The 27,643-nt window shown below is 31.4% G+C and overlaps 3 protein-coding genes across 4 annotated transcripts; all 3 read left to right on the top strand.

Annotated features, from left to right (window-relative positions):
• The first annotated feature begins 5,768 nt into the window (after positions 1-5,768).
• On the top strand, positions 5,769-10,271 carry LOC114164619 (transcriptional regulator family protein). 2 transcript variants are annotated; one of them, XM_028049350.2, is made up of 8 exons: positions 5,769-6,412; positions 6,504-6,564; positions 7,481-7,647; positions 8,250-8,451; positions 9,191-9,322; positions 9,432-9,526; positions 9,596-9,714; positions 9,861-10,271. In XM_028049350.2, exons 1-8 carry the CDS (start codon positions 6,074-6,076, stop codon positions 9,925-9,927), a joined length of 1,182 nt encoding a protein of 393 aa, XP_027905151.1. In that variant the 5' UTR covers positions 5,769-6,073; the 3' UTR covers positions 9,928-10,271. The 2 variants fall into 2 exon arrangements, with proteins under 2 accessions (XP_027905151.1, XP_027905150.1); XM_028049349.2 differs by having other exon boundaries at positions 5,812-6,412; positions 6,501-6,564.
• A 3,683-nt stretch (positions 10,272-13,954) lies between these two features.
• Positions 13,955-17,882, top strand: LOC114162954 (nucleobase-ascorbate transporter 2). The gene is made up of 13 exons (XM_028046972.2): positions 13,955-14,373; positions 14,497-14,594; positions 14,917-15,093; positions 15,348-15,448; positions 15,595-15,670; positions 15,769-15,828; positions 16,092-16,276; positions 16,384-16,480; positions 16,661-16,806; positions 16,887-16,978; positions 17,055-17,132; positions 17,222-17,382; positions 17,532-17,882. The coding sequence occupies exons 1-13, from the start codon at positions 14,283-14,285 to the stop codon at positions 17,742-17,744; spliced, it is 1,575 nt and encodes a 524-aa protein (XP_027902773.1). The 5' UTR covers positions 13,955-14,282; the 3' UTR covers positions 17,745-17,882.
• A 1,723-nt stretch (positions 17,883-19,605) lies between these two features.
• On the top strand, positions 19,606-24,375 carry LOC114162956 (shaggy-related protein kinase eta). Its single transcript, XM_028046973.2, has 12 exons — positions 19,606-19,831; positions 20,759-20,851; positions 20,984-21,043; positions 21,126-21,398; positions 21,486-21,560; positions 22,039-22,095; positions 22,497-22,637; positions 22,772-22,822; positions 22,916-23,011; positions 23,087-23,170; positions 23,300-23,401; positions 23,809-24,375. Exons 1-12 carry the CDS (start codon positions 19,817-19,819, stop codon positions 23,902-23,904), a joined length of 1,143 nt encoding a protein of 380 aa, XP_027902774.1. The 5' UTR covers positions 19,606-19,816; the 3' UTR covers positions 23,905-24,375.
• The last annotated feature ends 3,268 nt before the right edge of the window (positions 24,376-27,643 follow it).

Here is a 27,643-nt window from a genome sequence, read left to right as displayed (position 1 = left end):
GCATCCACGAGTTTTTTTTTTCTTTAACATTTGTAATTTATGTTTATTCCGATGTCACGTTTCGCCTCCTCACAGGCTATAATACGAGGGAAACTAGTATATGATTCTGGGTCATTGTTTTAGTTATGATTCTGGGTCATTGTTTTAGTTATGTTCGACCCCAATACAAAAGGTAATCGGAATCGCCGTGATTATTAGAAGTAAGCATCAAGATTTAAATTAATTTTGAATTGTGCACTATTTTATTAGGTTAAATTTGATTAAATTTGCAATTCAAATTGGTTAAAAATATTTTATGTCATTTAATTTGATTAAATTTGCAATTCAAATTGGTTAAAAATATTTTATATCATTCAAGAATCTTAGGAGATGAATTCTTTTATGAGAGTAATAATTTATAATTTTTTATTTTAATATACTTTAATATATTTATTTTTAAATTTAAATTTACAGGATAATAATTATATATTTATTAATTTTTGTACAACTATTAATATACACATATATATTCGAGATCATACTTTATCATTATAAAGTAATTTTTAAAAGTTTAATTAAATTTTAAATCTCCTAAATTTTTATTCTTTTTATGTTTTTCTCTTGGCCACTTTTCGTCTTGTTTTCTTCTCATTTTTCAAATGAATATTTAAACTCTTTAGAAATATTTATCTGCAAATCATCTTTAGAAATATTTTATCTGCAAATCATTTTGATGAAAAATTTTATATTGACTAGATATAGATATAAGAAAATGAATTCATATATCCGTCTTGTATTCAATAGATATAAATATAAGAAAACGGATTTACATATTCTCGTATTCATCCTCGCGAAGCATTAATTATAAAAATGATGTCTATATTTTAGATTAAGTATAATAACTTTTAAATAATTTATACATTTGACTACTTTTAATTGAAATATTATTCAAAAAACTAGATTTAATATGCCTAAGAAACGAGTAATGTTTTTTGTGTGTACCTTTTATGTATTTTTTATCTTAATAGATAATTATTATATTAGGATATATTTAAATATTATATTAAATGATAAGGTTAAATATGTTTTGGTCATTCGTTTTAGTGAAATTTAGAATTAGTCTCTCTTCAAAACTTTTGATCAATTTAGTATTTCATCTTTAGAAATATGTGAATTCAGTCTTTTTAATCAAATTTTGTTAAGTTTAGTTTATGTTTCAAACAAGTTTTATGGTAATATTTGAGTTAACATTAAAGAGAAAATGTGTCAAATGGGACTAAATTGCTCAAAAGTTTCAAAAAAAGATTATTTCTAAATTTCATTTAAATGTGAATGACCAAAAACATATTCAATTCTAAATGATATTTAGAAGTTGGGGGAAAATAATAATATTTTTAAGTTTGTATTATATTTTGAATAGAATAAACATGAAAAAATATTTATAAGTTTATAGAATAAACTCTTTAAAAATACAAAGAATAAACTATAAAAAACATATGGAGTATGTTCATTATAAATATAAACTAATGTATGGATATATTAGTCCAATATGTACTTTTAGACTCCTATAACTAGTATATCAACATAATTGTCTAATATCTAATGATAGGCTTGTCTGGTAAGTATATGAACACACTCATCTAATATTTATTGCTAGTATATGAACAAACTTTTCTAATATATTGCAAAATTTATCTAATAAGTGAATGAACATACTCGTCTAATGTGTATTAATAAACTTGTCTAATATGCGTATGAAAAAGTTTGTCTAATGTATATTATTTGACTCGTCTAATCAATATATGAATGACTTGTTTATTGTGTATTGTTAGACTGATATGATAAATTCATCAACAACTCGTCTAATCAAAATATTCTAAACTCATATAATCAATGTATGGAATGACTCATATAATATATTTTTGTTATACTTTTCTATTTATTGTATCTACAGTCTCGTCTAATGTATATTGTTAAACTCGTGTAACATTTTTTGCTATACTCTTCTAATAAGTGTATGGAAAGACTTGTCTGATGTGTATTTCTAAATTTGTATAATCAGTGCATCAACAAACTTTTCTAATATGTATTACTAGATTTGTCTCATAAGTACATGTACACACTCGTATAATGTGTATTGTTAGACTTGTCTAATCAATATATGTTAGACTCATCTAATGTGTGTTGTAACACTCGTCCAATCAATAAGTTGACAAACTCGTCTAATAAGTGAATGAACAGTTTCGTCTAATGTGTATTAATAGACTTGTCTAATGTTATGAAAAGACTTGTCTAATGTATTTTTTAAACTCATCTTATCAGTGTATGAACAAACCAGTATAGTGTTTGTTGGTAAACTCGTATAATTAGTGTATGGGTGTACTTGTCTAATGTTTTTTAAACTCATCTAATAAATGTATGAAATTACTCATCTAATAATTTTTACTAAACTTGATTAATCAGGGTACATGCAAAGTTGTTCTATTAGTGTTTGTTTAGACTTGTCTAGGATGTATTACAAGACTCATCCAATTAGTGAATGAACAAACTCATATTGTATTAATAAACTTATCTACTTTCTGTATAGGTAGAATTGTCTAATGTATTTTGATAAGGTCATCTTATCAGTGTATGTTTTTAGTAGACTTTTAATCAGTGTTTGGGCAGACTCCTCTAATGAGTAATCATACACTCATGTAATCAATGCATGAAATATCTCGTTTAATATTTTTTGTTATACTTGTCTATTGATTATATGAACAACTTGTTTATTTATACTTGTTTAATTAGTGTGTTGATGGACTTGTTTAATGTTTTTTTTTTATATTTTTCTTTAATCAATGAATGGAATGATTTTACTAATATTTGTTTGTTATATTCATCTAATTAGTACATGGAGAGATTTGTTTAATATATATTATTATATTTGTCTAATTTTGTTTTTATACTAATCCAATAAATGAATGGACAAATGGATTAAATATGTATTGCAAAACTTATTTTGATAGTTTTTGTTATATTCAAGACCTGTTTATTTTTTCTTTACTTATTTAATTAGTGTATCAAAATTATCGAATGCGTGTTGTTAAACTAATTGAATTTTTTTATACTCATCTAATGTGTTTCTACATTCATCTAGTCAATGTATGTTTTTACACTAATTTAATGACAATGTAAATACATTAGTGATATATTTTAAAATAATTAATTTGTTAGCTTTTACCTTTTGTGTTTTACTACTAATATTATAAATCGTTACATTTTAAGGTCGAAAATAATAAAAAATAAACTAAAAGAATGTAAAACAGATTATATTATAAAACAAATATTAAGTAAAACAAAAACTTTTTACGAATATATTTTGTAAACCTTTGAAATTAACTATTAAGTAAAAAAAAATCGTAGTATTACTTTTTATTACAAATATATATATTTTAAACCTTTGACATTAACTATTAAATATAATATTTTAATTTATTTTTTTAATTAAGTTTAATTGTAACTTATATTTACATGTTAAAATAATTGTTTTAAATTTATACATCAAATTACTACACCTAAATATTCAAATTATTTTATTTTTTACAGATGTAAAATATTTCATGTGTAAAAAATTATAAAGGTAAAAAATGCACAAAGTAAATTAATTTAAGTATTTAGGTGAAATGATTTGATGTATATATTAGGAAAAGTTATTGTAATATGCATATAAGTTATAATTAAACTTGTTTATTAATTTGATCTCAAATTGAAGAGGATGAAATTGGATCATTTTAAAGATTGAGTACTAAATTGAATAAAAAATGTAAATAGAAGATTAAATTGAAAACAACTATTACTACTGTCATTGTTACGTGTCATGATCGTAAGCTGTCACGTGGCACGATGGTAAAGTGACACATGGTAATTTTAAAATTATTTGAAAAAAAAAATTAAAAAAATTAAAGAAAAAATTAAAAAATAAAATAAAAATTTCACGGCTTGACATGTGACACGGTGTTAACTTTAACTAAAAAAACCAAATTAAATCTTTTTAGATAATTAAGATATTAAATTAAACAAACCAATTATATGAAGAAGAAAAATCAAGTTAATAAAAAAATTGAGTTACCAATTAACTAAAATCTATTTTTATTAGAGCAGTTTTAGGGGGCTTTTCCCTACACCTCCAATAATCTCTCCTGTATCCCAAAATCAAATTTTTTTCCATGTTTGCCCATGGTAAAAATTAAGAGTTACTATCTCTTTTACCGCATCTGCACCTTAAAACCATACACCCTTACCTTGCACCCCCAAAACGCACCCCAATAAAACACTAACAATCAGATTCCATGCACCCCTGTTGTGTTGCGCGTCTCTTCTCCCACAACTCTTCTCCCACACCGCCTCCACACACTCTTCATCCCTCTTCTCCCACATTCTGTTCTTCTCCCATTCTCCCACAGAGCTTCCGCAGACTCCTTTTCTCCTTTTTCCTTTCTTTCGCGCAACTCCACAGGCCCCATCTTTCGCTCTTCTCCGTTTTGTTTTTTTTTTTACTGAAACGGATTGTGAAATCCGTTTCGCAGAATGTTGAAACGGAACACACATTTCGTTTTAAATTTTTTTTTACCGAAACGGATTGTGAAATCCATTTCGCAGAAAGCTAAAATGGAATACAGAATCCGTTTCCTTTTTTTTATTTTATTTTCACTGCAACGGATTCTGGAATCCGTCTCGGAGGAGGCTGAAACGGAACCTGGAATCCGTTTTAGTGTTTTTTTTGCTTTTTCACCGAAACGAATGAGGTATTGGGTGTGAGAGAGATTGAGGGTAGGGGAGCCATCTGCGGCACACGAGATTTCAAAACCAGGGCTCCCACAGTAAGGTTGTTGCGTTCCTTGGATGTAAAAGGGAAAACTTATAGATTGGTTGTTGTTGGGACAGGTTTTGGGTGCACATGCAGTGAATTTAGGGTCGACTTGAGAGGAAGTGATTTGGGCAAGGAGGTAGAAGATGATGATGTAGGAATTGGTGATGCGAAAATAGAGGGGTTTCAGGATAAAAAATTGGGTGTTTGGGTTCATCATCTTTGAAGTTTTTTTTTGTTTGTTTGTTTGTAAGTGAGGATGAAGGAAATATGAACAGGGAGGAAAAGGAGTATACATTCTCTCCCCATTAACTTTTAATTAATAATCTCAACAAACAAAGGATATTTCTTCATTAATTAGAAACGGTGCCTTCCAACAGGCAAGTCGTACAAGTTGACAAAATTATTCTAAAACAACGGTGTTTTTAGTTATTCAAAATTGGTTGTGACATATAATATTCAGGTTGGGAGCATCTTTGGTTTCAAAAAAAGGATTTTTTTTTTTGTGAAACGGATTACAGAATCCGTTTCACATTTTTATGAAACGAAAAATCGTATTCCGTTCCACAAATATTTCAAATTTTTCGTGAAACGGAATACGAATTCTGTTTTAGAAAAATGTGAAACGGATTCTGTAATCCGTTTCACAAAAAAAAATTGAAAATTTTGTGAAACGGATTACAGAATTCGTTTCACATTTTTCTGAAATGGAATTCGTATTCCGTTTTACAAATATTTCAAATTTTAATGAATGCACAGTAATGAAGTAATGAGACGGAAAAGAAACGAGAAAAGAAATAGTATGAATGGGGTGCAGAGGAATTGGCACAAAGTAAATGAAATTTACTGCATTTTATCCACTTACTTACTTTTCACCTATATATTAATGAAGAATATAATAGTAAATTTTGGCACCATGAAAGATATAATAGTAAATTTTGGGGGTGCAAAAGAAGCCTCGGAGGTGCAGGAGAAGCGCCCGAGTTTTATTACAGTTTTCTCGTATTCTAAAACCCAATACTGTTTACAGATTGTGTTTCTTTTATGCCGGATTCAAAGGTTTATATCTGAAAATAATTCCCATTCTCCCAAATTTGTTTCTCTACGGTTTGAAATTTCTCCAAAACCACAACGATCTTTTCTTCATTCTTTGCTTCCTCACACTTACCTCTCCTTCTTCCTAATTCACCCTTTTTAAAAAAAACCTTACACGTGATTCCTTCAAGAAAACCCTAGTTAGCTTCCATGGCGTCCAAGAAGAAGCACTCGGAGGGCATCGCCTTGTTGTCCATGTACAACGACGAGGAAGACGATGAAATGGAGGTCGACGACGAAGAAGAAGATGCGAGAATAGGTATGGAAGAAGATGCCGCGGTAGATGCGAGATTTGCAGCGGAGGAAGATTCCGCAAATAGAACAGCGGTCCTTGATTCAGGTAAGGAGGGCGCTGATGAGGGGGCTTCAACACCGCCGAATAACAATTTAATTTCTCCACCGTCGGAGGAACCTATGATTAGTCGAAAAGGGGCGCTTACGATAGTTGATTACGGCCATGACGAAGTTGCGATGTCACCTGAGCCTGAGGTATTTCTGTTTAATTAATTGAACAGTGTTCACTCTCCTAAACTAGATATTTTGGATTATAATGTGATTCTTTTGCTGGTTCTGATAGCAGGAGGGGGAAATATATGGTAGCGGTCGAGTCATGATTGGGGAGCAGCTTCATGTCACCAATGGTGAGTTTAATTTTTGTTCGGCATTGAGTTATTATTATACTAGCTAACTGATTAGTGAGGTTCAATTTGCTTGATTATCATATTTTTTGGCTTCCCAACCATGTTTGTGCCAATAATAAATGTTTAAAAGGGATCAATTGAGTAGTCTTTTTTGGTGTCCAGCAATATTGCCTGTTTTATAGTTTTGTCATGCTGCTTATTCCAAATGAAATTTTGGACTTCTACAAATTTACTAGTAGATTTTTCTTTTTAAGAGAGCGAGTATAGGCACCATGTTAAAGTTGCCCTTTGTGACCTGTTGGTTGTAGGATCAAATCTGGAAACAGCCTCTCAAAAAGAAGTACAATGACCCTCCCCGAGCCTTCGTGAAGCCTTTTACACCTGGGCACCTTAGTTTTATATCACTCCTTTTTTTTAGAAATTTTATTAATTATATGTATATATATTCAACAACTTTATAGGACAAATCTTAAATGACTATTTTGTACTGTACATGAATGAATGTGCAATTTTGTATCACCAGAAAATTGATTATCCTACTATTCTGCTATAACATTTTGGAGGCTGGCTACTTTGTGCTGATATCTGAGATTAAAAACAGTGGTTCTTACATATTTGCACTATTTTTTCCTCATTGACACTTATGGATCAGATTAAGGTTTAGGATATATAGCAAAATTTTCTTGGTTTGAAATATTCCGTATATGTTGGTCCTTCCTTGGTTTTTTGTCAATGATTTTGATCAAAATGAGTGCATTGATGATTATGTTTCAATATTTGTTTTTGCTTTTAAAGTGCCGTGTAAATACTTTAGAATAATACCATGGTTATATTCAATTTTTGTTCAATTACAATACTATTTTTGTAGATGCATTTCTTTTTGCATCCTAGTACCTAATGTAACATGTTATTGCAGGGGATTTGCTGGAGAAGACACTATTAGGAACAACTTTGACACCTAGCAATCAAGTTAGCACTCCTCAGTTATCCGATGAAGCAGAACTGGGTGAAGGAGATCAGGATGATCCATTGGATAAATTTCTTCCTCCCCCACCAAAAGCTAAATGTTCAGAGGAGCTACAAGTAAGTTCTGTTAAAATGGTGTTGAATGATTTTGATGTATGATAAAGTAGCATATATTGCTTACTGCTTTTACTTTGGTCCTGTCCTCTGTTCTTTTTTGGGGCATCATAGTTAATAGTCACAAGAATCATAAGACAGTTCCTAAAGCCATGGATTTAGATTGCATTTATTAATATGCTGAATTGAACTCAGAATCACTTTAAATGCTTGCAAGAATAGTGAGTTTAGGGTTAATTGTGTGATTTGTGCAATTCAGTCCACACATTAAAAATTTTCTCTTGCATGTATCAATCTGATTCACTTTATGAAGTCAAACAATTTTCAATCAGGCTGAAATAAATATTTGTATTAAATGTTTTATCAAAGTTCTATCTTTCCAATCTAACAAAAGTGGGAGAAAAGAAGAAAATTTCTCTGGCCCATCTTTGTATGGCTTTTAGACATTGCATTGCAATCATTAATCAAGCTACATTGTATTTCTGGGTTATAGGATCTAAGAATCTAGGTTGTTTCTATTTTTTAGCTTTTTTCCTTTGATGGTTTAGTAGCTTTAAAACATTGAACTTCCTTCACACTGACTCCTATTTTTATTTCTATGACAGAGAAAAATAAATAAATTTCTGGAATACAAGAAGGCCGGAAAAAGTTTTAATGCTGAAGTTCGAAACAGGAAGGATTATCGAAACCCTGACTTCTTATTGCATGCAGTGAGGTACCAGGATATTGATCAAATTGGGTCTTGCTTCAGTAAAGATGTATTTGATCCTCATGGATATGATTCTAGTGACTTCTATGATGAAATAGGTATATAGCTGCTGCTTCTCTGATTCAAGTGTACTTTGCTCCTTTATCATCCATTCTGCCAGTGTCTCTGTATATTTTAGATTTATCTATATTTTTTTTTTCTCTGAGAAGCATGTGATTGTCGGTTTTTTATTTCCGTAAACTGATGTTTAATTCAAGTAAATTGCAGACCTCCCACATATTTTTTGATTTCAATGTTATATATATTTTTGGTTAAATTAACTGCAGAATGTGTTATGTCGTACATATTTTTTGGATTTCAATGTTTAAAATTTTCTTTAATTTTTCAACTGTAGAATGTGTTTTCTCCGTTTCATAGATACGTTATTGTTTAGACTGACTTTCAGGGATAACTTATTAAATCTTGTTTTGGTTGGAGTAATTATGTCATTCTTGGTCGTGAAGTATATTTGACCAAACCAAGTATTGTGAATAACTGTTAAGAGAAGTCGTGATTCTTTATTACGTTACTTTAAAGATGCCTCTGATTTTTGGATTTTTTCCTGCACCCTAAATAGTCAATTTTTTGGGTCTTTACCAAGTGAACAAAATACTTGTTTAGTTTGAGCTATTATTTTTGGTATGTTAAGGTCTGGTATCATTCATGGCATGCATTTGTTATTAGTTGTTTTGTAATACTTTTTATGATACATATTACTTAATGTATTGATGCTGTAGCTGTTGCGTTTTTCCGTTGACTACTCCTTTTTGCTCATGTCTCTTAACTATAACAAAGCAGAAGCTGATATGAGGCGCGAAAGTGAGAGGAAAGAGCAAGAGAAGAAGAAAGCACAGAAAGTTGAATTCATCGCAGGGGGCACGCAGCCAGGAATTGTAGCTAGCGCTCCTAGGATTAGCATGCCTGTTGCAGGTTCAGAAACCTCCTAATCTATTTATGCAGTGTTTTGAAGTTCTTCCTTAGAAGTCATTTTCACATCTTTATTCTTACAGTCTTTTTTATTGACTTTTTTTTGCCATAGGTGCTTCTGCTGTGACTACAAGTGGTTTGCCTTTGGTGCCTCCTACTGCTGATTCTCGGGATGGTAGACAGAATAAAAAATCAAAATGGGATAAGGTATTTTTTCTAAACACATGCAATACTTCTAAGATATTCTCCTTTGTGCTTATGAAATTTCTGTGACAGGTGGATGGTGATAGAAAAAATCCTCTGCCCTCTGCGGGGCAGGATTCTGTGTCTACCATTGGGACTCATGCAGCACTCTTATCTGCTGCTAATGCTGGTGGTGGATACATGCAATTTGCGTAAGTTGTTTAACTAACGATCTTGAATTTTCATATACGTTGTAGTTCTATCTTGATTCTTGTTATGCTTTAAATTTCTAAGATTTAATTTTTGGTTTGACATGTCTTGTTGTGTTTGATACCATAAATGATATTTTGTTGATCAGGCAACAAAAACGGCGGGAGGCAGAGGAAAAAAGATCCAGTGAAAGGAGATTGGAAAGAAGATCCTGAGCTGAGCCATTCATTGCTACTAATATATTTGTTGTGCTTTCACAGAACAAAACTGGAATGTTTAGAAAAAATGTAATTGATGTCATCGGGCCTTGTTCAATTCAATAAAAATATTGACAATAGTTGTTGGATAGAATCAGTGTTTACAGTAATTAAGCAGGAATTTATGGCAAGAATTAGGAAAAGACATTTTTACAAGAAACGAGGTTTAGCATAGGAAGACAAAAGGGAATGGTCCCAGTTAGGTATGTAGCAGGATACAATCCAGTGGGATTGTGGAAAATTGTTTTGTTCGTAGTGACGGTCAGTTCAAAAAGCAGCACTCTGTTTCTGCTTTCCAGCTATTTCTTTTTCTATAATAGTCTGCTTCTTTGTTTTACTAATTTAATAAAATATCATAGTTTATGTACAGATGATATAAAATACTTTTATATTGTAATCTAATTATAAACTGTTAGATATAGTAAAGTTACTAATTTTTACAATAATTATTTTAAAAATACATATTACAAAATTTAATTGGTTGACTTGACAGTATAGGTTTTTTAATCATAACTTCATTTGTTTAATAAACGTGTCATTTTCACATTCTTACTTGGAATTGTGATGTGCAGTAGGAGAGAGTTGGTCCTTCCACATCCCATTCCAACTTTTGACCTAAACTCTCTTCACTCGTACAAAGAGCCACAATGATAATTTAGATATTTTACTTAATTATAAGTAAAAATGAAATCAATCCTTTTTATTCTTATTTCGCATGGCTTTTCTAATTAAAAAAGTAGTTAATAGATTTATAAGGCAGAGTAATATATATCTCTACTCAATCATATTGTTAATGATATTTTAATAATTAAAGAGGAATGATTCGTGCACAAGAGCATATTCTTGATATTTTATTTTGATTATCGCATGAAGAAGTAGAAAAGAGTACAAGAGAAAGAAAAGTGAAATTTTGTCAATGTTTAGATTAGAAAAGATATAGTGAAAAATTTAATACCAATTTAACAAGAAAGGCTATTATATATTAAGTTACAATAAAACAATTTTTGATAAAAACTTAATTAAAATAGCTAAATTTATTAAACTTTAATTAAGTTACCATTACCTAATCTGATGTGGGACACGATATATGGAACATGTTCACATTTTCTTGCGGTGCTTTTGTGGGGAACTCAAAGTCAAAAACCATCTTTTACTTTTACCCTGTTTCTCAGTTATTGCAGGAGCAACAAAATAATTAGAAACCAAACCAAACACAGCATCTAATATTCTTCATCTTCAATCTCTAATCACATTTTTCTGACAACCTTCTGCTTCCTTTCAATTTGCCTATCAAGTTTAAACCACTTTCTTCAGTTTCCTCAAAATCATGATTCACTTACTTTTGTTCCCATTGAATGAGAAAAAGAGAAAGTAACATAAAAGGAAAAGAGAAAGAGCCTTGAAGTGGTCCTATTTATATGGTTTGGTTTGTCATGCAAGGGCTACCACTTCCACTAAGGCTCCTCTTTTTATGACTAACTAATCATTTTGCTTCTTAATTCCATATGCTTAGGAATTGTGCCCTAAGACGTAACTTTGTTTCTACCATTAATTTGCTTCTTTTCTTCACTTTTTTTTTCTCCATAAAGATAACTTACTACACCTTTTTCAGACCCCTTTTATCATGTGGGATGGGAATGCATTGTGTAATGTCTCTTACTGAATTCTTTAAATCTGTTGCATTCAAGGAAAAATATCACTTTGAATATTCTATAAAAGAAGTTTTATTAAAAGCATTTTTTTTTCCTTCCTTGACCTTTCTTCGGATGTCTAGAATAATATGAGATAAGGTGATATTTATTGACTTTTTTTAGCGATTGTAACTTCTTTTTCCCCTCCAAAATAAAACTAAGGTTATTTTTTAATAGTTTTTTTTTACCAATTTCCATTATGTTATTTAGATAGATATATGATTCATTACATACACTTTCTCTCAAAAGTTCCTCCCTTTCCTTTTTAAATGGAAAAGAAAAAATAATCCATAAAAAAAGATTTTGACTACTTTAAATGTTAATATCCTATCAGCTATCCACCACACTAAGGTGGTAATAAATTGAACTTTTTAAATTTTAGTCTAAACTTGATCTCAATGAAATAAAATAAATTGAATTTATAACATAAAAAGATTTTAATCAGATAATTTAGATTTTTCATTCAACTTAAGTTCGATTAAATCTATTTTGTTAATTAGATTAAATATAATGTGGGATAAAAGACTTGATGTGGAATCAATCCTACTCAGCTTAACATGCTATTGATTCGATATATCAGCGTAGCACATGCCCAACTTACCTTGACCTGACCAGACCTGATTCTTTTCAATCTCACTTGAGTCTAATTAGACTTGAACTCAATCAGACTCAACTCAATTTGGGCTCAAACCAACCTTATCTTCACCATACTCCTATTGATTTAGGCTTAATGTGTCATTGACTCAACTCAACTTAGGTTTGGAATGATTCATCATAACATGAACTTGGACACACTTGACTCTGGGTCGACTCGCCTCTATATGGACTTTTAGGCACACTTGACTTGACCCATGTCCAAACCAACTCTATTCAACTTGTGTGTTCAACTTATGTTTGACTGTCTTATCTTGATCTGTGACTGACTAACTCGTCTCGACTTGGGTTTGAGTTAACTTGACTCAACCTACACCCAAGTTGACTCAATTTAACTTAGACCCAAATTGATTTGACTTAGCCTACGTTTGAATTAACTCAACCCAACCTAATTCCAAATTGACCTAAATGTAGATTGACTTGACCAAACTTAGGTGTATGCGATTCAACACGAGCTATGTTTGACCAATTAGTGTTACAATGATAAAAATGTATGATATTTATTATTTTTTTCTTATAAACCATCAAACATAAAATTTTATATATATATATATATATATATATATATATATATAATAAAATATTTAAAACATTAAGTCCTTCAGGTTGAAAAATATAAAGTAATTAACAACTTGTTGTAAATGGTTACGTTCCCATCTTCCATGAAAGATTGCAAGCCAAAAACATAAACTAATGTAGACAAATAATGTTATCTGGTAAGGGAGAACGTGCTCAGCAAAATGAGTTTAGCCAATTAGTTGGATTCCCTAGTAACATGCATAAAACGTATTTTAACCTGTAATAACATGATATAATGGTAGTTTTATATAACACCGAAATTTATTTAATAGTTAAATTGATGTTATGTAAATTTTTAATATGTCAAAATAATAACTTAAAAGGCTTCATTACCTTGCTCCTTTTTTAAAGCCATAGTTTTTATGATTATAAAACAGCAATTACATTATTTTCGTAAATCTCTATATATAATAGCTAGTATTTTTTTAAAGAAAGAATAATAAAACCAGGTTATTATACAAAAGTCGTTTATTTTCTAATCTAACATAATTGAAAAAAAAAGACACAATTATATCTTAAAGTTCTAAAATAACTAAAATCTAGGAAATTTTTTTAAAATAATGACATTACAAGGACAAAGTGAGTATTAGTTGAAATTTATTAAAGGTAAGAATTATAAATAAATTCCTCTATTTCAAAACCATATGGGTGGAAAACTTTGCATGTATCTCTCTTAATAAAAGATTAAATGAACGGCTCACACTAATAATTGCCGGAAAAGAAAAAAAATTAAATTTGGTGTTCTGTAAAAGAAAGAAAGGGACAAACAAGATTTAGACACAAAATAAATGCCAATCCCTCAGATTTACTCATCCTAGTTGTACTTAATGTCCGTTTTTCACTTTGCCTGAAATTTTTAATTATTATTCTCAGGATCATAATGCACTTGCAAACTCAGTTCTGCAGAATCCGAGTTGCAAAAATTAATAAGAACTGAAAGGCAACGGTAACATTTTTAATTCAGAATTTTGGAAGTTCCTCAAGGGCCACTCTGGGGATATGGAAAAGTTAACGGCACCGTACCTTCAACTTGTATAAATCATAAATCAAAAGCAAATAGAAAAAATGACAAAGATTGAGGTTGTGTTGAACAGAGCAATTTCTCTTCCTCAGTTGCGTTGTGTTGTGTTCTGTTCTCACACCATTTTCTTACTCTGTAATCGCCCACTCTAAAAAAATATTTCTCTTTCTCTCTCTTGCTCCCATCATTCTATTGGCCCTTCTTTTCACTTTTTCAACTTCATACATTGACTAACTCTACCTCTCAGTATTCTCACACTGTAGACCAAAGATTCTAGCTTTCTATCTACCTTTCTTTCTCTCATTCTCTCAAGGTTCTCTTTAGTAAGCATTGAGGTTTGGAGGCAAAAATACAGTTGCAAAGGAATCATGGCAACTCCAAAGCCAGAGGAGATAAGCCACCCACCAATGGACCAACTTCAAGGCTTAGAGTACTGCATAGACTCAAACCCTTCATGGGGTATGCTCTCACCTTTAGTCTAATCCTTCCTCAACTGCATTTTCAGCTTCATTCAAAGATTGAATCTTTTTTCTTTTGGGTGTGTTTCATGAGAGTGACGTATCTGCTTTCTACTGTTAACAGTGGAGTCAATAGTGTTGGGTTTCCAGCATTACATTTTGGCCTTAGGAACTGCAGTCATGATTCCTTCATTTCTTGTGCCTTTGATGGGTGGAACTGATGTAAGCCATTCCCAACTTCGACACCCTTTGCTTTGTTTCTTCATTTTTTTCTTAATATTTTTACGTATGGTGAAGGATGTTGCGAAATCTCTACTGAGGAGGATCGGAGGAACTTTTTGTTTTGCCTTTGTTTTATTTTTTTTGTTTTATGCATTTTGTTTTGGCATATCGTAATCATATGCTGAAATGAGCTGAGTGGGTCCTACAGAGAAGAAAATTGTTGATCCTGAAAGTGAAATTTCCTCGTGGTCTTAGTTTCAATTTGCATTGTCCTGTACAGAGAATTGATATTGATATTTCAAACATTGATACAATGATTCAGGATGATAAAGTGAGGGTGGTGCAGACACTGCTTTTTGTTGAAGGAGTTAATACACTTCTGCAGACACTCTTTGGAACCCGGTTGCCAACAGTGATAGGAGGGTCTTATGCATTTATGGTCCCCATTATATCGATAATTCACGATTCCTCACTGACAACGATAGAGGACCCACATTTGGTTTGTTCATTTCTCTAATTTTTGGTTCCCGCATTTCAATTATAAGTCGATTATACTATAAGTTGTGCACAATACAACCTCAACAATTTTGCTTCTCGGAAGTTATTACATTCATTGTGATGTAAGATTACGTGTAATTCTTCTGAACAAAATATATAGGTCAAATTGTAGCCTGTTGAATAGAATGTGAGTTTAAGCATTGAAGTTTATTTCAAGAGATTAATTAAACTCTAATGCCTTTTATTTATCTGCAGAGATTTCTAAACACCATGAAAGCAGTACAGGGTGCAATGATAGTGGCATCGAGCATACAAATTATTTTGGGTTTTAGTCAATTATGGGGCATTTGTTCTAGGTAAGCTCTTATAACTGAAATGCATATGTATAGATATTCTTCCTGTTGGGATTATTAGGTTATAATCTTCAAATTATAAACTGGTTTTATTAGGTTGAGTTGTTCCACACATGAAATACTTATATTCTTCTTGTTTTATTGAACAGGTTTTTCAGCCCTCTTGGAATGGTTCCAGTAATTGCATTAGCTGGTTTTGGGTTATTTGACCGAGGCTTCCCTGTGGTATAACAATAACCTATTTATCTCTGATCTAAGTTAAAAAATATAATCCATCTCTCCTTCTCTCTTGCTCTTTACCATTGTTTTTGGAATTTTTTCAGGTTGGTCATTGCGTGGAAATTGGAATTCCCATGTTAATTCTGTTTGTAGCCTTCTCTCAGGTACCAATCAAATTCACATTGATAGTTCAAGTAAGCTGATTAAAGTAACCTGTGTCAAATATCTCAAGTGAACTTTTCAAACTTCACTCTAAAATGAAGTGTTTTTAACAGAAACACTCTTTGGTGTTATGACTTCGAATTTGAAATCATGCATGATAACTATGTGGGGAGGGCCATTTATTGTGCATGTCTAATGTTTGTTGATTTTTCTCTATTGATAATGCAATAATTAATAACAATGTTACGACTTTTTCTGTTTACAGTACTTGAAAAACTTTCATACTAGAGAGCTACCTATACTAGAGCGATTTGCCCTACTAATATCAACCACAGTGATATGGGCATATGCACATCTGTTAACAGCTAGTGGAGCATACAAACACCGTCCTGACTTAACCCAACATAATTGCAGAACAGACAGGGCCAACCTCATTTCTTCTGCTCCATGGTTTGTACCAGAAACATCTCTTAAAAACAGTTGAATTTTTAGTCATAGTTTAGGTGCATGCTGCAGTTTTGAGCTGTTGCCATTGACTCTTGAACATGTTGTCACAGGATAAAGATCCCATACCCTCTTGAGTGGGGTGCTCCAACATTTGATGCTGGTCATGCTTTTGGAATGATGGCTGCTGTCTTAGTCTCCTTAATTGAGGTCAATGCAACATAGTCTCTGACATTCTTCTTCTAACACATTCTATATTATTGGTTAACAATTATTCACAGGATTTCCTAGTTTTCAGTGAATTTCAACTGAAAACAAGTTCTTACAAAATGTGTCACTGTCATTTTTGTTACTAAAGATGGTCCTGATGGAAATTCAAAATTGTTGCAGTCAACTGGAGCATACAAAGCTGCATCAAGACTAGCAAGTGCGACACCACCTCCAGCTCATGTTCTGAGCCGTGGTATTGGTTGGCAGGGAATTGGAATATTGCTGAATGGCCTTTTTGGAACACTTACCGGTTCATCAGTTTCTGTGTAAGCGTCACTCATAATTTTTCGTAGTTTCCAATTTTATGTGTCACAAACTGATTCTCATAGACCATGATCCTTGACAGAGAGAATGTGGGGCTTCTTGGAAGTACTCGTGTTGGGAGTCGAAGGGTCATTCAAATCTCAGCTGGTTTTATGATATTCTTCTCAATGTTAGGTGAGTGGCAATTATTCATTTGCAGTTATTCAGTGGCTGACACTTACATTGCACAATTAACATATTTATTGTTCAGGAAAATTTGGAGCTTTATTTGCATCAATACCCTTCCCCATTTTTGCAGCAGTGTACTGTGTTCTGTTTGGCCTTGTGGGTGAGTATCACCACTTCACCAATGGCTGAGTTTAAACATTTATTTTCTTTCTACCTCTCTCCTTTTATGACAGTTTTTTCTTTTTGCAGCTTCTGTGGGGCTATCATTCTTGCAGTTCACTAACATGAACTCAATGAGGAACCTTTTTATTACTGGTGTAGCTCTTTTCTTGGGGTTTTCTGTTCCTGAGTATTTCAGAGAGTACAGTTCAAAAGCCCTTCATGGTCCTACTCATACAAGGGCTGGATGGGTGAGTTTATTGTTTCATTTCTCATTTTGAGTTTTTCAATGGATCTCATTCATGTCATAAAACTCCTTATAGAAGTGAACAATTGTGCATGTTCTGCTTCTGGAACATATCATACTTATTTTGTGTTTCCTTTGGTTTTTTTTTTTCAGTTCGATGATTTCCTCAATACTATATTCTTCTCATCTCCTACTGTTGCATTGATTGTTGCTGTGTTCTTGGACAACACTCTTGACTACAAGGACAGTGCCAAAGACAGGGGAATGCCATGGTGGGCCAAGTTTAGAACTTTTAATGGAGATGGCAGGAATGAAGAGTTTTATACCCTTCCTTTCAACCTTAACCGGTTTTTCCCTCCTCGGTAGGAATCTTATATACCATCGAAAAAGATATTAGAAGAGGAAAAACATCATTTCCAGACAAGGTTTGCATGTGGTTGGTGTTTGACTTAAGCATGAGTGTTCTGTATCATATTGCAGATTTATGGAGAAATTGATCACACACCTCTTCCTTGCCTCTTCATTAACTACTTGCAGTTTCTTCTTAAAAATGTTAAAATTCAGTCTAAGAAAATAAATAAAAGGGAATTGAAAACACAAAAAAAAGTGATTCAGTAGATCAAATCTATTTAAGGATTTAATTATGCTGTTCCATAATCCATCTTCATGCAAAACACAAATAATTTCAGGAAACGTCAGATGTAGTTTGAGAATGCATATTATGGTCTTTCATTCATGAAAGAGTTCTGTTTTTTTTTTTTTTTTTACAGTTTATAAGAGATTATATATTTAATTAATTAGAATTCTAATAAATATTTATTTGACATGTTAAGAATTTTTTAAATTTATTAAAACAAAACTTTAAAAATCATCTCATGCACAGCACTTTATTTGTATCTCATTTCATGCACCGATTCTCCTCTCTTCCCACAAACACAGCTGTGAGTTTGAAAGCACAAAAAAACCCATCATAGTGCATGCAAAGGACACTTGATGTAACCCCACACACCTGATCATCACATTCTCTAAACTCTTCTTTGTTTTCTACAACGAACTCGAAAATTTCTTCCTTATCAACTTCTTAAAAAATAAAATCACATGTTAATTGATTTTACATAAACTATACAAAATATTTTATTTGTTAATTTTTCTTAAAAAAATCAGAAATAATTTATTATTATTATTATTACTATTATCATTACCATAATAATAATAATAAATTTATTTCAATTTAGGATTTGGATGTCTTAGGTTTTAATCTAGAATTAGGTTATATCAAGCACATTACAACATTTTATGTTAAAAAATATGTATACTAACACATTTATTATACTTAAATATTTGTTAGTTAATCAATTATATTGTTGTAGCTCTACATTGGCATCAAATATTTTTTTTAACCTTTAATTAATCAAATTAATTTTTTGACCCATTTACAATAATTATTCAAATGATTGATGTACAATACGTTTCTATAACGACACTTTAACATACCGATACTTTTACTAAGGAATAAAATTCCATATTATAACTATATATATATATATATATATATATATATATATATATATATATATTCAGAACGTGTTGTGATTTTGATTGCTTTTTTTTTTCAGAAATTCTGTCCCTAAAATTTAGTAACTTTGGGATATAAATTGAAAAGAAAAATCAAAGTCTACAAATTTTATGATTATTTTTTAGAAAGGTGACTCCGATTAATTAATTAGTCTAAATTTGACTTGGACGTGTCATAGACTTTTAATGAGTCAAGTGATTTTAACATTTTTTTAGAATAAATATATTTTTACGTACGACTTTTACAGTGAGATAACTCATCAACTATAACTCGACATTTTTGTTTTTTTAAAACCAATAATTAATGAGAAACAAAAGGGTTATTTATCTTATTGTAAAAAAAAAAAAGTTGATTGTTTAGGGTGATGTCTGAAACAGGAGTAATGATATCATATGCAACAATCATTCTAAGACGAATTCCGCCGACGTTAACATGAAAAAGCAAAAAACATGAAACTCAATTATCATTATTGATTTTCCTCAATGAAGAAAAGAAGGTAGCGTTATGATTGTTCATTACCTTTTCTATTTATTAATAGTTTAATTTTCATTTTTTAATTCTGATTTTTGTTTAGCATACCTAATGATTATGATTAACAGTGAGGTCTTCCTAATGTGCAAAGTTAGTCAAGGAAATTGGGAAAAGTCCAAAAAAAATTAAATGGAAAAGAAAAGAAAAAAAAAAGACAGAGGAAAGAAAGGAGAGCTGGAATCACATGGACTTGTCTTTCTCTTGCTGGGACCTCCATTGAAATTTTCTTCTCTCCCTTCTCTCTTAATCATTCTCTCCTTCATCTCCTTCTCATCTTCTTCTTCTCCCATTCTTAGATTAGATTCGTCTTCTTTCTTCTCTCCCCTCTGCCATGGCTGAGGATAAGGTACTTTTTCTCCCGGAAAAAAATGTGTTTTTTTTCTTTGTATTGTCTGGTTGGTGAGAAAGCTGAGTGACCCAGAAATGGGAGAGTTGAAAATGTCTTTGTGATTTCTGCTGTGAAGAGGATGAACCTGGAACTTTTTTGTCTGGGATGTGTGATTTGCGTTTCTCTTTCTTTCTGTTTGCTTGCACAGTTAAAAAGGGGGAGTTAGGGTTTGTTATTTTTGGGGGAATTCGGTTTCTTTCAAAAAATATGGTCTTCAAGCTTGATGAAGAAGACCCCTCTGGTTCATTTTGGCGTTGATCTGTGGGTTTTGTGAGGTTTCATTTTATATATTTTGGGGAGAGACTCCGAGATTTGTTTTTTGCATATACTTGTATCGGTATTTGATCGTGCTTGTTATGATCTTGTGTTGGTGTTGGACTACCAAGTGTCAACGATTTTTGTTTTCTGTTTGTCTGAACTTATGATCATTTGCCAGTTATTCACCAGATTAGATTTTGTTTTTCTGATTCTGATCAAATATCTTTGTCTACCCCTTTCCCTTAAATATTTGCTCTCAACATTTTCAACTGAAGTTTGTCCTCTGAACTTAGTGATGCTATAGTTCTTGGTTCCTTGTATTTAATTTGTTTCGTAGCTTATATCCTTAAGTTGCTAACCTGGTTTTTTACCCGATTCACATCGTTTATGAAACGTACCTGAGTTATTCGATGAGCTGTTGAAATGTGATGTTCTAATTTTGTATCATGTAGATGATCTTAGTCTTTACCTAGTGTGTGTTTTTTTTTTCATGTCTGCCAATTAGTTAAATATATTCTTCCAAATTTTAGCTTCCTTCTGAAACCAAACCATTTTGAAATATTTTGTGAAGAAGGTTAAAATTCTTATATTTTTTATAACTTGTTTTAAATACGATTATTTTAACAGGAGATGTCTAACTCTGTCATCAATGGCAATGATTCTCTCACTGGTCACATCATATCTACAACTATTGGAGGCAAAAATGGGGAACCTAAACAGGTATTATCTTTGTGAATTCCTGTTTGCCGCTAATATCAGTCTTATTCAATTTTTTTTCTTGGTTGTTAAAAGCACCTTTACCACACATATCCTCGATTGTGAGTTTAATGTCTTGTTCAATGATTCTTCCAGACTATTAGTTATATGGCAGAACGGGTTGTAGGAACTGGGTCATTTGGAATTGTTTTTCAGGTATGCTATTAGCTCAATACTAGATTCGTTACTCTTACTATCTCCGCCTGTTTTTCCTCTGCTGATAATTATTTTATCTTAGGCAAAATGCTTGGAAACTGGGGAAGCAGTGGCAATTAAAAAGGTTTTACAAGACAGGCGATACAAGAATCGTGAACTGCAGTTAATGCGTGTGATGGATCACCCAAATGTGATCACTCTGAAGCATTGTTTCTTTTCCACTACAAGTACAGATGAACTTTTTCTTAATTTGGTGATGGAATATGTTCCAGAGTCCATGTATAGAGTCTTGAAACACTATAGCAATGCTAATCAGAGAATGCCCATCATCTATGTGAAACTTTACATGTACCAGGTATGCTGCGTACTTTCTGGCATTTCATGAATATCTCTGATTTATTTGCTCGGTGTCTGATATTAAAAGATTGTTAAATGCATGCAGATTTTCAGGGGGTTGGCTTATATCCACACTGTTCCCAAAGTCTGCCACAGAGATTTGAAGCCTCAAAATATACTGGTTTGTTGACATGACATTGTTGTGCCTGTGTGTGTATATGGGGGTGTATCTAATGAGAGGCCTTTGTTTGTGATGGTTTGAGAAATAAATATTGAGTATCGATCTTATCATGAATGGTTGAGATTTAAACTCAAGTCATCTGAGTTTTTGAAAAAAATCTCATGACTATTTTATGCGTTTATGTGACTTTAAAAAATTTCGAATCCTATCCATTCATTTATTGTTGTACGGCTCAAATTTGTTCTCTCTAATCTCACACTTACAAAACTGGCTTTGTCACTATATAATATGGTGAGAGGAGTTAAATTTGGCTATACAATCATACATGGATGGTTAAGATTGTGTTAGTTTTTATCTTAACCATTCATTTGAATGTGGTTGGGGATTTGCTCTTCTCACTTGTACGCACCCTATATATGTCAGTTCATTCTTGAAAATGGTAGTTATTTATGCCTTAAATGTAATTCTGTGATTCCAGGTGGATCCTCTTACACACCAAGTGAAGCTATGTGATTTTGGAAGTGCAAAAGTTCTAGTACGTTGACCTCCTTATTTTGCTTTGATGTGCTTAAAATTTGTCTGTTTTTTCTAGGCATCATTATCTTTTGTATTGATGGCGTAATAACTTAGTGTGTCAACCAATAATCTATCAGTTGCCATAAATTTTTGACAGTCTGGATGAAGAGGGTCTGATTTTTACACTCTTTTTATTATGGTCCATTGTATTCATGTATTGGTCAGCTCAACAGCAAGCTTTGAAGCTTTGTTTTAAGATTTTCTTTTTATATTGTATTAAACATTTTGATTATTTTTCTTGGCGTTTTGCAGAAACAACATATTTTAAAATTTTGGGAGGTTTTTGTTATGTTCTGTATGCTTTCAAGTTATGCATTATTATTGAGGATCATTTACTAACCGTCAATTTTGTCTCATCAGGTCCAAGGTGAAGCTAATATATCATACATATGTTCGCGATTCTATCGAGCACCAGAACTTATATTTGGTGCCACTGAGTATACAAGTTCAATTGATATTTGGTCAGCTGGCTGTGTCCTTGCCGAACTTCTTTTGGGCCAGGTCTGTGTTATTGGTTTGTTTTCATTAATTTGTATTACTAAATACTATTATGTAAATCTATCACAAAGTGATGTAAATGTTCTCTTGATTATCTGCTCCCTGTGTGTTATCTGAAACAATTTGATCTTTCGCAGCCATTATTCCCTGGCGAAAATGCTGTAGACCAGCTCGTACATATTATAAAGGTGCAATTGGTGTTATCATGTGTAGTATGTTTCATTAGTCATGTAATTATTCCTTTTCATCATCAGTCACCTTTATAAAATTTTGTATTGTAGGTGCTTGGCACACCCACTAGAGAGGAAGTGCGCTGTATGAATCCCAATTACAATGACTTTAGGTTTCCACAGATAAAAGCACATCCATGGCACAAGGTCTATAATTTTCTCTTCTTTCATATATTAGTATGAAATATTCCTGGCATTCTAACTCCTCGAAATTGTGTGCAGATATTCCACAAAAAGATGCCTCCAGAAGCTATTGATCTTGCATCTCGGCTTTTGCAATACTCCCCAAGTCTTAGGTGCACTGCGGTAAGTGAGGCTGGCTCCTCCCCAAGTCTCAGCCTATATCTATCCTGAGTTTGATTAACTAACTGGTGAATGTTGTTATCTAGAAAAACTTGCAAATTAATTTAAAAAACAAATATCTTTGTTATGCAGCTTGAAGCATGTGCTCATCCTTTCTTTGATGAACTCCGGGAACCCAATGCCCGCCTGCCAAATGGTCGTCCATTCCCCCCTCTATTTAACTTCAAACAGGAAGTAAGTCCTTAAAACATATTTCTTGGTCATATTTGTACTCTGCTAGTAAATTATTTGTACAGACCAATTCAAGACTATGAATAAAATTGATAATAATTAGAAAAAAAAGTTAAAAAACACCTTGAAGCCTGGTAAGGGTCTGTACATCGACAGATGCTTTAGGGCTGCCTGGTAATCTGAATATTGCCTCTTCCATTGGGCAAGGGATGCTCATCCTGAACCCATCTGTGTAAAAAATAATTTTGAAGTGTTCTCTTTTACTGCCTTTCTTTCTGTGTTTGTGAATTAGGGTACACAAAGCAGTACATATATATATATATGAATTGTGTTCCTTGTACAATCCTGATAAACATCCAAGCTAAACATAACTGATGGGCAAGTGTATTTTTTATTGTCCCTTTTGACAGTTAACCGGAGCATCTCCTGAGCTTGTTAATAAGCTGATACCTGACCATGTGAAGAGGCAAATAGGGCTGCAATTTGTTCATCTTGGAGGATCGTAATGATAAGCTTAGGGGTGATTGTGGGATACCATTATTTTTGTCTAAATACCATGTTCTGTGGCCTGGCCAATGTAGTTTGAAGCTGAACCGGGACTGAGATTTGGGAAGCTGGATGGCTGCAGTTGATCCGTCAGTATATGTATTACCTTTTGATTCTCTATTGGTACCGGTGGATCTTTATTTCCCCAGGAAAATATAGCCTTGTTTATTGTCGAAGTCTACATGTCATATAGTAGGAGTATACTTGACCTGAAATGGTCATATCAGAACTTAGAATGCTTGAACTGTACGGGGAAAACTAAAGCCTTGGCTGGAAAGAGGGGAGAAGGGTCCCAGAAGAGTTTTGATGGTGGGGTTGTTGGTTGCCTTTGCTTTCGTTTCCTCATGTTAATATGTGCCTCATTTTGCAAATGCTGCACACCCAGTTCCTTTCCTTGTCAAATGTAATGTGCTATTTATCTGTTTCTTCAAGGCCGTTTTCTATTGTTCCAAATTTCATTTTTATTTCATGAATCCGACTTCCTCAAAGTTTAAGCTCTTTTTTGCTAATATCAGTTCTCGTGATTTTTTTTACAATTTGAATCTTAAACCTGATGTAATCTATAAAGTAACTGAATCCATGATGTTTGTTCAATCATTTTTTTTTTATTAAATATAACTACTAGCAAACAGGTATTGCAAAAGGACTAAGAATTTTCTACAATAGACAAATGAAAATTTCCAATTCCAAATCCATATGTGGGGTGGAACTTTCCTGAAACGTAGAAGGAATTACTACTACATGTTCATGCAATGGACTAATTCTTACGTGACATTTTAACATGTTATGTAGAGAATGATGAAGACTATGAACTGATTCCAATCTGACCAAAAGGTTTGTCTGACATAAATAAGATGGGATTCCTTGCAAACAAAATGAAAAATTCCGATAACATGAAATTTGTATGCCAAAACATGAAAGGTGACTTCTTTATTATTCCATGTCTGTCCTTGGAAGAATGGTGTCTTCAATTCCATTACTCAGGAAGTGATTTTTCTGTAGTAGTTATTTTAAGACTTAAGTGTTTATGTGTCTTGTTTTAAGTATACCATTGTAGACGAATATTCATGTGAATGTGTTTTATGATGTGTTCAGATTCTACTACTTTAATTTAATATTCAACTTTCAAAGTAAATATAATGTGGATTTCAAAGGCATAAATGTTGTTCAAACCTTCAAACCTCATACTCTGTCTGAGGAGTAGTGCGGTCAAATTTGGTAACTATGACTCTTTCTTTCAATTCATAAAAGGTGAACTCTTCACCTCCACGTTTACAAATTCATTATACAACTTTTTTTAAAAGTGAGAGCAACAAATTATGTCATATGCCTTTTTTATTATAAATATATTGTTGTTTGTTGATATTAATTTATTTTATTTTATTTTTAAAACTCATTATTTTATACAATATATTGCTATTAATTTTAAGAGTTTTATTCTATCATATTAGCATTCTTCGGTATGAGTTTTTCTTTTTTTGGTACATATATAAAACCCGAGTATTATTAAATACGAGATTGTATTAACAGGGAAAAGGAGTGAAAATAAATTGGGAAAGAGGAAGATAATTTTATTATTATGTTGATAAGGGAAACAAGTTATTAGATTTATCAAAAAAAAAAATCCAATAATTTAGTAAGAAATGGAAGATAAATGAGATTTATTAAAAGAAATATGTTTCCTGTTTTAGACAAAACATGGTTCAAGATCTTACTTTCATTAAAAATATAGAAATAGATAAGACGTAATTATCTACCATCTTACCAAATATATATATATATATATATATATATATATATATATATATATATATATATATATATATATATATATATATATATATATATATATATCAATCTATGTGCAAAGTCAAATAAAATTTAATTAATTAAATTTTACTATATATACTCTAATACGTGTCAATAATCCTTATGTAAAGTCAAATATATGTTAATTAACTAATGATAAAATCAATACAATACCACAATATGTCTTTCAACTATTATATTATATTTTTGAAAGACTCGTAAATAAAACAATTACTGATATGAAATATCTTTCTTTTTTCTTATCCTGTCAATTAACAAGATCTTTCGGTGAATATTTAAAATAAAAAATGTAAAAAGTTACATAACACAATTTTATCTTGTCTCTTGAATTTTTTTATGCTAACTTCTAAATAAATTAACTCTAATTTTCTTTCTTCCTTTTTTCACAATTTTAATTTTAACCAAACAAAACAAACGAAGAATATATTAAAGGAGAAAAAAAAGAAAATATTTTTTCTTTTTTTTAATAGATAAAAATAAAAGATATGGAGATTTATATATGTTTCCTTGTCTAAGAGTAAGTAAAAAAAATTATAAAACATTTTATATTAATTAATACTCACAAAAAATATGCTCTTCTTTTCTTATTAACATAGAAATTTATTTATTATTATTATTTTAAAAACTGATTTATCTTTTAGAAAAAAATTGAAAAGAATATTTGTATCCAAAAATCATATCTCTTTAGTAATGACGGGGCCCATAAATTTTAACATTTTCAAAGTCTCAGGGTCCACGTAAGTCTCAGCCCAGCCATTCTCCAGAGAAAAAAACAATAAAATAAGTAAATCACTTCGGTTCACGACAAATACCGAACATCTTTCTTTCTATATAATAAAATAACCTTTTTTATTAGTTACATAAACATTAAAGACACATCACATCACATCACAATGAAGAGTTTTTTCTTCTTTTTTTTTTATATTGAAAATCCATTTCTCATGCATATTATGCATCTAATCATAAAGAAACATTTTCAAGAATAAAATCGTAACAAAATGTTCTGTCTTAGAACAGAATATTATTTAAATATATTAATATCTTTAGATAAAATTATTTAAGATAAAATTCTACTTAACAAAATTTAATTTTATTGATATTATCTCCACATATTTAAGATAAAAATATTAATATACTTAGATAAAATTATGGTGCGATTTTGATGATTAAAAACATTGATTTGATATATAAATAAATCTGTTAACGTAGAAACACATCTTCATTGTGCATTATACGGTGATATAATTAAATTTTAATTAAAATATGATTAGTGCAGAGTTGGTGTAGTTCAAAGGGATTGAATGAATTAACGTGAAACACAGTCACATGGCTGTATCCTTCCATTACTTAGCCAAGTGTTTCATTATCAATAGCTGGAAATGTCTATATCTTAGACATATACTATCACAATTTGCACTTTTATTTATTTTTTAATTACATTAATCATCTTTATAATTTCTGTGAGAATAAAAGGACTATACATTACTTTAATTTATTGCATTCTTTGCGCTTTATCTTTAAATATAAGTGAAATGGAATCAAAAACAGAACTTTCGTGTCCTTAGAGACAAGTTGTGCAAGTTGACAAACACAATGAATAATTAGTAGGGTTTATTCAACATGGGGCATGAGAGATAATAAAAGATGAAAAAATATAAATAAAAGATGTTATTTAAAAATGGGATGCTTAAGATTACTAAAACTTAAACTAAGTCTATCAAATAAATAATTATAAAGAAAAATGTTATATACTTTGTTCCGGTACATCCAATAAGTCTCACATCGTTTAGGAGTCGAGGTCAAGCGAAGTTTAAGTATTCCTATCTCCCTTTACTCTCCGAGACGCCTTTTAAAGACAAAACCGTGATA

Source organism: Vigna unguiculata, chromosome 9 (genome assembly GCF_037176805.1).
Source record: "Vigna unguiculata cultivar grain cowpea cultivar isolate G323 ecotype 2 chromosome 9, ASM3717680v1, whole genome shotgun sequence".
NCBI lineage: Eukaryota > Viridiplantae > Streptophyta > Magnoliopsida > Fabales > Fabaceae > Vigna > Vigna unguiculata.
Note: the sequence above shows the minus strand (reverse complement) of the source record. Positions and strands in the feature narration are given on the sequence as shown.